The sequence below is a fragment of the Coturnix japonica genome, chromosome 37, assembly GCF_054131305.1.
Source record: "Coturnix japonica strain WE chromosome 37, WE-NBRP24, whole genome shotgun sequence".
In the NCBI taxonomy this organism is placed as follows: Eukaryota; Metazoa; Chordata; class Aves; order Galliformes; family Phasianidae; genus Coturnix; species Coturnix japonica.
The window spans coordinates 3,012,895-3,025,007 of record NC_140699.1 but is presented as its reverse complement, the minus strand read 5'-3'; the positions used below and the strand labels follow the sequence as shown (position 1 = coordinate 3,025,007).

The 12,113-nt window shown below is 41.1% G+C and overlaps 2 protein-coding genes across 2 annotated transcripts; both read right to left on the bottom strand.

Annotated features, from left to right (window-relative positions):
- Positions 1–13: 13 nt before the first annotated feature.
- Positions 14–5,158, bottom strand: LOC146754928 (uncharacterized). Its single transcript, XM_085526493.1, has 6 exons — positions 4,827–5,158; positions 3,931–4,197; positions 1,829–2,096; positions 1,276–1,337; positions 953–1,072; positions 14–25 (listed from the first exon to the last, which is right to left on the bottom strand). The coding sequence occupies exons 2-6, from the start codon at positions 3,985–3,987 to the stop codon at positions 14–16; spliced, it is 519 nt and encodes a 172-aa protein (XP_085382619.1). The 5' UTR covers positions 3,988–4,197; positions 4,827–5,158.
- Positions 5,159–5,836: 678 nt separating this feature from the next.
- LOC146754927 (obscurin-like protein 1) lies at positions 5,837–6,990 on the bottom strand. The gene is made up of 2 exons (XM_085526542.1): positions 6,639–6,990; positions 5,837–5,994 (listed from the first exon to the last, which is right to left on the bottom strand). Exons 1-2 carry the CDS (start codon positions 6,886–6,888, stop codon positions 5,849–5,851), a joined length of 396 nt encoding a protein of 131 aa, XP_085382668.1. The 5' UTR covers positions 6,889–6,990; the 3' UTR covers positions 5,837–5,848.
- Positions 6,991–12,113: the final 5,123 nt, after the last annotated feature.

Genomic DNA, 12,113 nt, shown 5'->3' with positions numbered 1-12,113 from the left:
GTTTACCGGTTTATCAAAGAATTTCCTGTTTCCAAGAAGTCAACAAAATTACAAACATGGTCAAAGAGCAAATGGTCAGCTCTCATACAAGTTCATCACATCACACTTCTGCTAAGCTGCTAAAATCACTTTCATCGTGACAGATATAATCCAACCTTAAAGCTTAGTCAGCTCTGTCACGCATATTTTAGATTGTGTCCTTGACCACAAGTGAAGCTTCCTTACTTACAAGATGACGATTGTTAAGCCATGCTGGCACTGCCAAGGACTGATTATTCATCTTTAGTAACTTATGAAAAGAAAAGCCTCAGAAGTGTTCAGGCCACACAATCTCACAGATAGAGTTGGAGCCTTGTTCTTGGAAGAAGTAATAGGTGAGGACATGACTACTCATCACAGTCAGCTTTAATACCATGGAAATACTAAGTTGCAGTGATGCAGACAGTCAAAGACTAAGAAGGGTCAAGTTGCTAAGCTTACAAGGTTAGAGATCTGAGTGACAGAATTAACTATAAATGTTTTCAGAGCTACTTCAGGCTACCAAACATCAAAAAATGAACAAAAACCACCAGAAGTGGTATGCACACATACTTAATCAAGCTAGTCTTCACATATTCAGTAGCTCACAGTACATTAGTCAGGATAAAGTTTTATGGACTGCATAGAATGTGGAGATAACCTGACCATTCATAATCGTACTTCCAACTCTACTCAACATACTTTTACTGTTGCTCTTCCTCTGATGTAGGAGTGTGAGGCAGGAGTTAGTGGAACACACTGATATTTTTGTTGTGTTAACAACAACTACCTTCAGATAAATTTGAATTGTTAAAATTTCAAGCGAGTACCAGCTACATACAGAAAATCAGTTTTCCAAAAATGTGTTGATTACAAGCATAGAATTAGTGCTTTTCTTTTTTTGTATAAGGATACGGAGATGTGTAAAACTCACATAATCTTTTACTTTTTCTTCTAAATGAGATTTTAAGTCTTGTAGCTCTGTAATAATGTCATCTTTCTGCACCACGATGTCCATTAGCTCTCGAATCCTTTCATTTTGTGCATTCATTTTCTTGGAAATAAAAAATAAAAAAAATTCAGTCATCAGTTTCTAATGTAGTGTTAAGTAGCTGAATTACACAATGCATTAAAGGCAAATTCAGTTAAGCTAAGCTCGGTAAGAAATCTATTAATGGAGCCTACTGGAATAGCATTTTAAGCTACCACAAGTTGGTATTAAAACAATTTTACACAACATCTTCTTGATAAAGTTACCTCAGTTGCTTCTTTAAGTTGCTCAACAGACTCATCCAATTTAATCATCTGCATTTCAAAGTCTGTAACACACAGAAAAGGTTGTATTACATAAGTAGCCAATAGATTATTAAGTAATCAATTTTTCCAGATATTCTAATTTTTAGGTAGTTTTTGTACAGATTAATTAATTTGCATGTGGTCTTCACTTATTGGGAGTGATTCAAAAGTTTTCTATATTTCTTGGAACGAAAACATTGCATCAACAAGACATAAAGAAGAGTAGAGATTACAATATAAAAGTAAAAATCAAGATATAGACATTTAACCCCATACTTACGAAAGCGTAAAGCTGCTAGTTGCAGTTTAAAGGAGAGGGGGGAAAAAAGAAAAGAAATAACCAAAAACCGTGGAATTGCTGAACCTGAATATACACAAGGAACAAACTATCACTTATCTACAGGCTATGGTTCCAAAGGTAGAACATCTCCTCTAATTCCTACTCAAACTGGTTATTTCTCTTTTAGATTAATGAACTATTTCTGTCTTCTACCTTTCACATTGCATAACTCACCTTTGTTCTTCTGCATCAGCTCTTCTTCTGTTTTAAGTAGTTTGGTGTTTTTCTCTGTTAGCTCTTCTTTGGTCTCCATCAGTTCAAAGTTAGTTTTCTCCAGCTGCTTTTCAAACCAGCCAGTATCCTCCTTCGGGTCCCCCAGGGATACAATGGAACTATGTGCTGCCTCAGCTTGCTCTTTAATATCCATGACATCATAATGCACAGAATCAAGAATGCCCTCAGGATCAACACAGGTGTCAGGCACTATGCTATGTTCTCCACCCTGAAACGTAATTTATAATCAGTTAAAACTGGTGAATAGCTGACTACATAATAGCTGTTATTTCTACAGATAGTCTGGATAGCCACTATGAAGACAGCCATACAAGAAGTTTTTAATTTCAGCTTCAAAACCCACCTCACAAATTCACATACAACATGACAGTGATTCGTATGGGGGGAAGATAAGTGGCATTCTAGTAACAGCTAATATATTTTATAGTATTTGATGACCACACTCCCTTTTTTTTTTTTGTTTTTTTAAATATTACCCCAGATTGATCTCCTTCAAATTTAACGTACAAGTTCGGACTCCCCTTTTCTTTGTATACAGCGTAAATTTTCATTTTGTGTTGCAGAAACAAGGAAAACGCCCAAATTCCCAAAGCTTTCTGAAACTGTTCTTAAGGCTCAGCAACTATTCCTGCTAGATGAAGAATAGATGTATCTTGCTCATCATACAGCAACACAGCATGCACTTCTTTGTAAACAGCCTTGTGTTTCTATAAGATGTGCCCATAACATTTAAATAGTAAAAAGGAAAATATTTAAGAAAAAAAAAAAAGGAAAATATTTAAGAAAAAAAAAAAAAGGAAAATATTTAAGAAAAAAAAAAAAGGAAAATATTTAAGAAAAAAAAGAAAGGAAAATATTTAAGAAAAAAAAAGAAAAATACCAGGGTGTCATGGTTTAATAATTTTGTAATTTTGCTATCAGTATTCCACATCATAACATCATATAAAGCATGAATAATTTTACTGCTCCCGAACACTTGCAGTATATATTTGATATTGTCGTGTGGGGCCATACAGCAGCAGAGATTTTCAAGAAAAGAAAACAGATAATCCAAATTCTTTTGCAAGCTGGTTTTGCCATTAAGCGCAGCAAGGTGAAGGGGTCTGCCCAGGAAATCCAGTTCTTAAGTGTAAAATGGCAAGATGGGCATCGACACATCCCAGCAGATGTGATTGACAAAATCACTGCTATGTCTCCTCCCACCACCAAGACAGAGACCCAATCTTTTCTGGGAGTAGTGGGCTTTTGGAGAATGCATGTCCCAAACTACAGCCACATAGTGAGCCCCCTCTATCAGGTAACACGGAAGAAGAATTATTTCTAATGGGGTCCTGAGCAGCAGCAGGCTTTTGAGCAGAGAAAACAAGAGATAGCCCGTGCCGTGGCCTTGGGGCCAGTACGGACAGGACAGGATGTAAAGAACATCCTCTACACTGCTGCTGGAGAGAAAGGTCCCACTTGGAGTTTGTGGCAAAGAGCTTTAGGAGAAACCCAAGGCCAACCCCCGGGACTTTGGAGTCGAGCATATAAAGGGTCTGAGGAGTGCTACACTCCAACTGAGAAAATCTTAGCTGTGTACGAGGGGGTTTGGGCTGCTTCTGAAGTAGTTGGGACAGAGGTTCAGCTCCTTCTAGCACCTCACTTGCCTGTGGCCCCCCTGTCACGGACACAGGTAGATTTTTGTTTAAACCGTGACAACTACCCAGAATGCAGCATAAGGGAATTTTTGCCTAGAACTCTGGAGGACTATTTTTAACTCAGAAAAGTCAGAGATAGAAAGTTCACACTGATTTCTGGGTCACCAGCCTCACCGTACATCAGCATTTTTGGTTTTTAAATGATACATAAAGTTCTCAATAGCACTGCTCTAGTTGGTAGTTCTTTCCCTTTCTGTGCAGCTTGCTCTGTGCATGGCTTGTGAACTGCTATTCAGGCCAGACAGCTGCAGCCCCAAAGACCTGCCATAAATGTACAAATTCTACCAGGATAATGTCTTGGTAGTGGAGAAACAGGATGCGCAGTCATATGGCTCTCACACATACCTTGTACAACCAGCTTGGCTCTGGACTGGGCATCACCAATGTCACAGGTGTACACATCACTGTCACTTTTCTCCAGATTTTTTATGCTCAGCTGCAGGTCTCGTCCTTTCTGTGCCCTCTTGTATTTCCTGCCAGGCCTGAGCACAGCAATGCCTTTCCTCCATATGACGAAGGATGCGGCTTTCTCGCTCTGACATGTAAAAAGTGCACTTCCACTTTCTTCAGTTTTCACATCTGAAAGTTCCTTGATAAAGTAATTAGGTTTTTCTGGAAGGAAAAAAAAAAGGATGAGGGTGTAGGACAAAGGGATTTGTTACCCCAACAAGTCCCAAGCATACAGAGGTGTCCTGAATCTCCTTTGCCCTCATTTCAGAATATCACATAGAGATGCAAAGAGTCTAAGAAGACCACAGAGTCCACCCATTTACATAGGTTTGATAATTCCAGTAGATATCCGGAAAGTTCAATACCATTATACATGCGCTGGTAGGATCTCATCTGATCAACTGCATATAGTTTTGATTACACATATTCAATAGAGACTAATTCAGATTGCCATCTTTTCTTGGCTCACTAACACCCAAGATCATAGAATCATAGAATGATCACAGAATCATAGAGTGGCCTGAGTAGAAAAGGACCTCAAAGATTATCTAGTTTCAAACCCCCTGCCAAGGGGTCACCAACCACCAGACCAGGCTGCCCAGATCCACATCACACTGGAGAATCATTCAGTTTCCAGATTATTTTAAGGAAAAGATTTTAATCCATCATATTTTCTGAAAACTAAGAATTGATCCTGCTCAAGGAAACAGAAGAGAAAAACATCACCCACAGGCTGCAGATATTTACCTCGACTTCTCTACATGCCATCCCCAGTGTGCTTTTCAACTCACCTTGCAGTAACCCTGGCTTTTGTTTCAGAGTCCTCTGTCTCACAGGTGTACTCCCTGCTGTCCTTGGCAGTAGAATCATGGATTATCAGAATGGCCCCACTTCCCTCCTGCTGCAAGTCATACTTCTGGCTTTTTCTGATTGCTTTGCCATCCTTGTACCACCTGATGTTCAAATCCGGTTTTGACAGCTCACAGCTCAGGCTGATGTCCTGCCCTGCTGCTGCTGTCTTATCCTCCAGCTGTTTTGAAACCTCAGTAGGTTTTCCTGGAAGAAAACATTGCTTTTTGAGTAACATACACTTAGGGTAGGATGCCTCTCTCAAAATACACGCATCTACATGCTGGAGATAAGTTAGAGAGGCACTTGCAACTGACGCCATCCTACAGCCAGCAGTAATCTGCAAAGTACAGACAATAGAATTCCAGGCAGCATTTATTCTCTCTTAAATCTACCCCATTGAGGATGATGAACCATGTCTGAAAACTGCCTCTTTCTTCTCTCCACTCATCACACTGGGAGCCTCGGATGATGCTCTCAGATGCACATGCTCTAGATAGGAATTTGTTGTACAGCTAGATGGTATGAAGGCCATCCCTTCAGCTTATAATTAGAGGATATTTGCTCCCACAGTTCCCTCAACAGAGCATTCCTGATTTACTGTTAATGGAACAAGCTGTAGTGAGATGCCCATTTCCAACACTACCCCAGTGCTTTGGGTAGTTCTCACATTTGTGTAAAATGTTTCCTCCTTTTACTTATTTTTAAGAGAAATTCTCAGTGCTTCGAGGTTCAAGTAGAAGGTTGCTATTCACTTTAACCATATTATGAGTTAGCTCTCACGACAATCTTATCAGAAGACAGTTGAAGGAATCAGACCCCAGAATCTCTCCCATCTCATTGCCTTTCACAGAGAGGCTTTGGAGGTTAGACCACGGGCAGTAAAAACGACTTCCCCAGCGTCAGTAGGAGTCACACTTTTTATAAGGAGAGCCTATTTCTGACTCACGTTAGAAGCTTTAAATCACCCACCACTTTCCACTCTGCTTCCATTCAGTGTCCAGTTGAACTCATCAATGCTTTCATGGGACGGAATGCATTCAAAAGTACAATCTTCTCCCTCCTGGATTTCAGTGTTTTTCAGCTGTTTGCTAATGCCACTATTCAGCTCTGGAAGGTAAGAGATAGGTTAGTATGAGGTTTATATGGAGAAAAGGCATTTGTGACTGACATGAGTAGCAGCACTGGTGTTTTAACTCAGGATTTGCAGAACATGGCTGCATTCCTTACAGATGTATTCTCTAAGACATTCTCCACTCAGAATTACCAGAAAGCTATTAAAAAAAAGAGACGTGAATCTCTTGTCTTTCCTCTGGAAGAACTACAAGGCGAGCAGCTCAGCCCATGGAGCAGAATGAAGATTCAATGAGCCACAGAGGGAACAACCTAACAGAGAGGACAACTCTAGGATGCTGTGTGAGAAAAAGGGTTTTGCCTATGACAAGAAATCAAATGTTTCTATTAGCTAATTTGTTACCATCCTACCCCTACTGGTGTTCAAACCATTTCTCCATTTTAGGGATGTTTAGAAAGGAAATATTTCCAGGACATTCTTGACGTGTTTGGTGATTTTCATGGCAAAATGAGACACATTTACATCAAAAGCAATGGGAATTTTCCAGACATCACTGCGCTAAATTGCAGTAATACACTTCTATTGTAGACACTATTAAGGCTCATGGGGGAATATGTGTAAGACATAGTGACCACACTGAATGTGCTTTCAGCACTCCTTTACTTTCCACAGTACTTACCCTGAATGCCGACCTTTGACTTGGCAACATCAGTGCCAATATCACAGGTATAGAAACCTGCATCTGACTTCTCGAGGTCATGGAGAAGGGGACATAGGGTCTTCCCAGACTGTACCAGCTCATACTTGTTGCCAGAAGAGAGCACAACACCGTCCTTTTTCCACACTGGTTTGACCTTCTCTTTAGAGACTTCGCATTCCAATTTAATCACACCCCGCTCCTCACCAAAAACATCATCCAAGGACTTCATGAAGACAGCAGGCTTCTCTGCAATTAAACAGGCAAAACAGAACAACGTGATACAGAAGTTGAGACATTTCCAGTTGCTTTCAGATTTTTAAATAGGGATCAATAAATCTTTACCAGTACTGACGACACCAGTATAGAACCTAAAGCGATTTCATGTCCGTTGACTGAATGCACTTTATGGTATTCTGAACTAATCAGGAGGAGAATACAGGGAACAGGAGGGACAGCCTGCATTGCCGGTGGGTGGGACTGATATCATATGAAGTAATTGGGATGCAGCTCTTCTAAAGCTGGAGAGCTGGCATTGCCCTCACATAGAGCAGAGCTCATACAGCAGGCCTCAGGATTAAGAGGATAAGCTGCTGAACAATTTTGATTTTCCGGTTTTATTGACTCCTTTTATCTATCTTCTATTTCACACATCAGATGTTTATAATGGGGAAAAAACACCCACCAAATGCAAAAGAAAGGAGAAAAATGAAATCCTTCAAACTCTGGAGTGCATAGAGTAAAAGAGCGTAATTGCTGGGGAGATCAGATTAGAATCACAGTATCCTTAGAATTGGAAGAGACCCTTAAAGGCCATCTAGCCCAGTTCCCCTGCAATAAACAGGGACATTCACAGCTAGATCAGGTTACTCACAGCCTGGTCATTAGTCATTCCAGAGGCAAAACACACACTGAATGATCTCTCCCTGCAGTCATAAATCCTTGGAGACAACAGCATTGACACTGCATGTTACTGAAGCAGTAAAAGAAATTGCTCTTGTAACTCTCCTTGTGTTAAGTAAAATGATGATAAAAAGCAATGGAATGCTTTGGCAGGACACCAAAACCATCCTCCTTAGTTGATATCTGCTGCAATGGAACCTTCCACTGGAAGAAAGCCCCTGATGTCTTGTCACCCCAGAGAGGTGAGCTTTAGAAGCAGGATTGCTGCACAATAGAATGAACTGGAGCTCCTTAGCATCTCTTGCATCCAGGAGGGCTGTGATCAGACCCACCTATCACCTTCAGGTGCGCTTTCTGACACCTTGTCTGACTTCACTGTCACTGTGCCAGCATCCTCAGGCTTAACCTGCTTCATTGTCAGTTTGCAGCAATTGCCAACGTTCTTGATGTCCTTGTAATTGTTGGTGTAAATGAGGTTGCCATTCAGGAACCATTCCACGTCCTCGTCATCATGGGACAGCTCGCAGGAGAAGACAGCAGAGCTCTCTTCTTCAATTTCCACATCCTGCAGGTGCTTCGTTACTTCTACATTGCGGGCTGTGGGGAAACAAGGTGAACTGTTACCACTGTTACTATAAATCATACTGGGATGTGGTAGAATGGTTGGACTAGACGATCTTTGTGTAGTATTCTCAGTGAAGATTATACATTTATAAAGTTAGCAGGAGAGAACGGCAGAAATCAACCAAGAGAAGAGAAATCTGAGGTGAAATAGGACATGTAAGAGACCACCCCCCCTGCTCTTACCTTCAGCTGTCAGCGTGGTTTCAGTCTCTGCAATTCCTGCCTTGCATTTGTACACACCAGCATCATTGGGCTTCAGCTTCAGAATCTTGAGCTCTGCTGAATGCTTATCCCTCTTGATCTTGTACTTCTCAGAGGGCACGATGGGTGTGTGGCCCTTGAACCATTTCACAAGCTTTGGAGAAGGCCTGAAGTCACAGGACAGGATGACAGAATGACGTTCCAAAGCTGTCTTGTCCTCCAGCTTCCTGGTGATTTGTATATGGTAATCTGCAAAGCAGGGCTGGAAGAGAAGAAAGGATGAGGACAATTGGAAGAAGAGGAAAGTCTCTTGTGTCTGCTCCATTTCAATTAATCTCATGTTCACAATGGTTTTTTGAACCACTCTAAAGATAAAACAAACGATTGCCTATAGGGAATGCCATTGACTACATTTCTATAAAGTAATACTGTATATTATCTACCAAATGCAAGGTCCAGCTCTTGTTCTGTGCTTATTAAATTGCTCCCAAATGTTGAGGCTTTTATTCAAATAAGAGTGAGTTAAAAATATAACAAGTACTTTAGGATGTGAATGGATAATCTTACGCTGGGGACAACAGCGGACAAAAAGCCTGGAAGTTTCTTTCAGATGAAATCAATGAGAAATGGCATCAAACTTATGTGCTACCAAACTTCAACTTGTCTAGTTCTGAAATACAATTAATTTCACCTGATTTGACCTCTTTGCTATAGCCAAGGACAAAACGTCAGCTCTGTAGATCTGAATAGTAAGCACATCAAAACTATTCAAACAGATCTTTTACTGAGATGCAGCTGTCTCATTTAGTGTCCAACGACTTTTAAATGGAAATGGAGCAGACCCTCCAGACACACACACAATATTTCAAAGACCCCAGTGAAGGAAGACTGTACGTTAATTAATTCTTCATCTTCATGATGTAAACCAAGCCAGGATATGTTACCTCTGACGAGCAGATTGGCTGTGGATTTTGATTTGCCAATTGAGAACTGAATGGTGCCTGTCATATCAGTGGTGGTTTTCAGTATGGTCAGCTGGTGGATGGTGCCTTCTTGCTGCATAATCAAGTTTCTGCCAGCCTGTAAGACTTCCCCACGTAGGAATACCACTTGGGAGGTTTCAGAGAAGGAATGGATATCTCGCATTCAAATTTGGCTTCTTCAGGCTCAGTCACATAGTCATCACACAGCTCCTTTACTAGATTAATGGATTGCTCTTTAAGAAAGATGGAACAAGAGAAAGCAGAGATTTAGAAGGAATGTAAAAAACCCTTACATTATCACCCCACTTACTCACACCAGCATTACTGCACATGAACACTACACCTATCAGCTCAGAATGCCTTGAAACATCATTAAAAATTAATAGAAAGAAAAGAATGTTGTTAAGAAGTCAGACAATAAGATTGACAATCTGAAAAGTGCCCAGATCATCTGATTCCCAGTCCAACATCTAAATCAAACCATGACCTTCCCATCCCAATATCAAACTCCTCGCATTACGAAATGGAATAGAGGTTCATTGAAACACGGACATTGATAATTACTTTGGTTAAATACAGCAACTTAGCTCTGAACAACAAGTTTTCACCTAGTAAAGGTCTCTGTAGCTCAAATGTAATGACTCTACTTAGGAGAAATTCATTTTCCAGGAAGTTCTTGCCCTTATAATTTTAACAGTGGCAAAGCTGGGGACTGAACTCTTGAGTAGTGTGCTAACTCAAATGTCTCCCTTTTCTTTATCACACTTAACATCATATATATACCCTGACATTGTATATATTAAAAAAAAAACCAAAACCCTGTGTTCTTTTCAAACAGCAAGAGAAAATGAAGAAAAGGTCAAGCTATGTTTTTTATCCCTCAACGTTCAAACACAAATCTGAAGTCTAAACGTAGAAAATCAACCTCCTAAGAAAATAATCCATCTTACTTTGCAAAAGTAAATTCCAAAAGAGAAGCTGGATGTTTTGTGGGCAGAAAGGTAGGTAGGTAGGAGTTTTTATTTCTGTGAAAGGCCCTGGTGGTGTTTAACTTCCTTGACATTAACGCAAAGGATGTTAGCTCGTTTATAACATAAGATAATTTAATCAAAATCATCATCAGAAGCATAATTACCTTTAACTGTAAGATGGGCACAAGATTCACGAGATTCTGCCTTTTCTGCTACAGATTTTATTTCTGCTGCATCCTTGACTTGGACACGTGTGTAAGTCAGCGAGTAGGTTTTTCCTGAAGCAGAGAACCACAGAGTCACTAAGGCTGGAAAAGACCACTAAGCTCATCTAGTCCAACCGCCAGCTCATCCCTACCAAACTGTGCTCTTGAGAGCAAACCCACAACTACACTTGGCTTCCTTGAGCAAAGAGCTCTGAGGCACATGGCCAGGCTGAGCATCATCCATCTGGTTTCACAGCATCACTGCCTGTTCTCTCATGTCAATGAAACCACCCATTCCCCCACGTCCACATCCCCACCAAAGTGTAATCTAAACATGGCTTCTACAAGGACTGACCAAATGTGGCTGTCGTCACCTTCAAAGTACCTGATACAGAAGGATCACACTCACTGTCAGACAAAACCTCTTTGGAGAGGTGAACTGACTGCCCTGTTCACCCCCACGTTGGAAATAACTGCACTCATTTCCTACCTGCTCCCAGCAGTGTGGGATGGTGGGATAGCATCACACTTCCCACACTAAGCATCCCACCATGTCACTTGTTCCACCCTAACCTCAGTCCCAAAACAAAAGGGGAACTCCCTTCTGAACCTTCTTCACTTCATTTCAGATGTCTTATATGCTTGATCTCCAACCCACCCCCCACTCAGGAGAAAGATCCCCCTCTTACACCCTACCATCTTGCCGCATTCTGATGTTGTCATCAGCCTTCAGCTTGTTGTCATCTTTGTACCACTGGCTCTGAACCTCATCGTGTGAAATTTCAGACAAAAGATGCACTCCCATATTCATTCACTTCCACATCTTCCAGTGCTTTAACAATCTTGATATCTCCAGCTGTGAAGCACTAGAGATATATTTGTCAGGATATTTCCAGAACTGAGTGCAGCATCTTTTCCTTACACATATTTGCATAGAAAATGAGTAGGATTATGTTTTATTCTAAACCATCATCCATTCCTGAGTCATTTCTCTCTTCAACACAGTCAATGCATTATTGCCCTTGAACTTAAAGATAGACTTACTAGCTACAATGGAGCTCCCTGCAAACAGTTTTCATGGAAACCAGAATCTCATTTATTCTAAAACCTTTCAAGCAAAATTAAGGGTAGAAAAACAATAGAACTGACTGAATCTTTAAGGTCATTTAGTTCCAATCCCCCTGCTATAGGCAGGGACACCTCCCTCCACACCAACTCTTCTCCTCAGGGTCAAGGCTTCTCTCAAATCATTCTCCTCTAAGCCTGTGCCTGTGCTTGGGATTGCTCTGACCCAGGTGCAGGGCCTTGTACTTGGCCACACTCAAGTTCATGAGGCTGCCAAGGGCCCACCTCTCCAGCCTGTCCAGGTCCCTCTGAGTAGCATCCCTTCCCTCTAGCACATCAACAGCACCGCTCAGCTTGGTGTCATCTGTAGACTTGCTGAGGGTTCATTTGATTCCACTCTCCATGTTGCCTACAAAAATGTTAAATAACACTGGTCCCAACACCACCCTCCACCTGGACACTGAGCTATTGACTGCTGCTCTCTGAGTGTGACCATCCAGACAG

What these genes read in the sequence shown, in the direction of transcription:
- LOC146754928 (XM_085526493.1), bottom strand. Translation starts at nt 3,987, where the DNA reads ATGTGTACACCTGTGACATTGGTGATGCCCAGTCCAGAGCCAAGCTGG. An exon ending in AGCCAAGCTGGTTGTACAAG is followed by an intron (nt 2,097 to 3,930) that starts GTATGTGTGAGA and finishes ATTACGTTTCAG; the next exon opens with GGTGGAGAACATAGCATAGT. An exon ending in AACTTAAAGAAGCAACTGAG is followed by an intron (nt 1,073 to 1,275) that starts GTAACTTTATCA and finishes TTTATTTCCAAG; the next exon opens with AAAATGAATGCACAAAATGA.
- LOC146754927 (XM_085526542.1), bottom strand. Translation starts at nt 6,888, where the DNA reads ATGAAGTCCTTGGATGATGTTTTTGGTGAGGAGCGGGGTGTGATTAAA. An exon ending in GTCAAAGGTCGGCATTCAGG is followed by an intron (nt 5,995 to 6,638) that starts GTAAGTACTGTG and finishes CTTACCTTCCAG; the next exon opens with AGCTGAATAGTGGCATTAGC.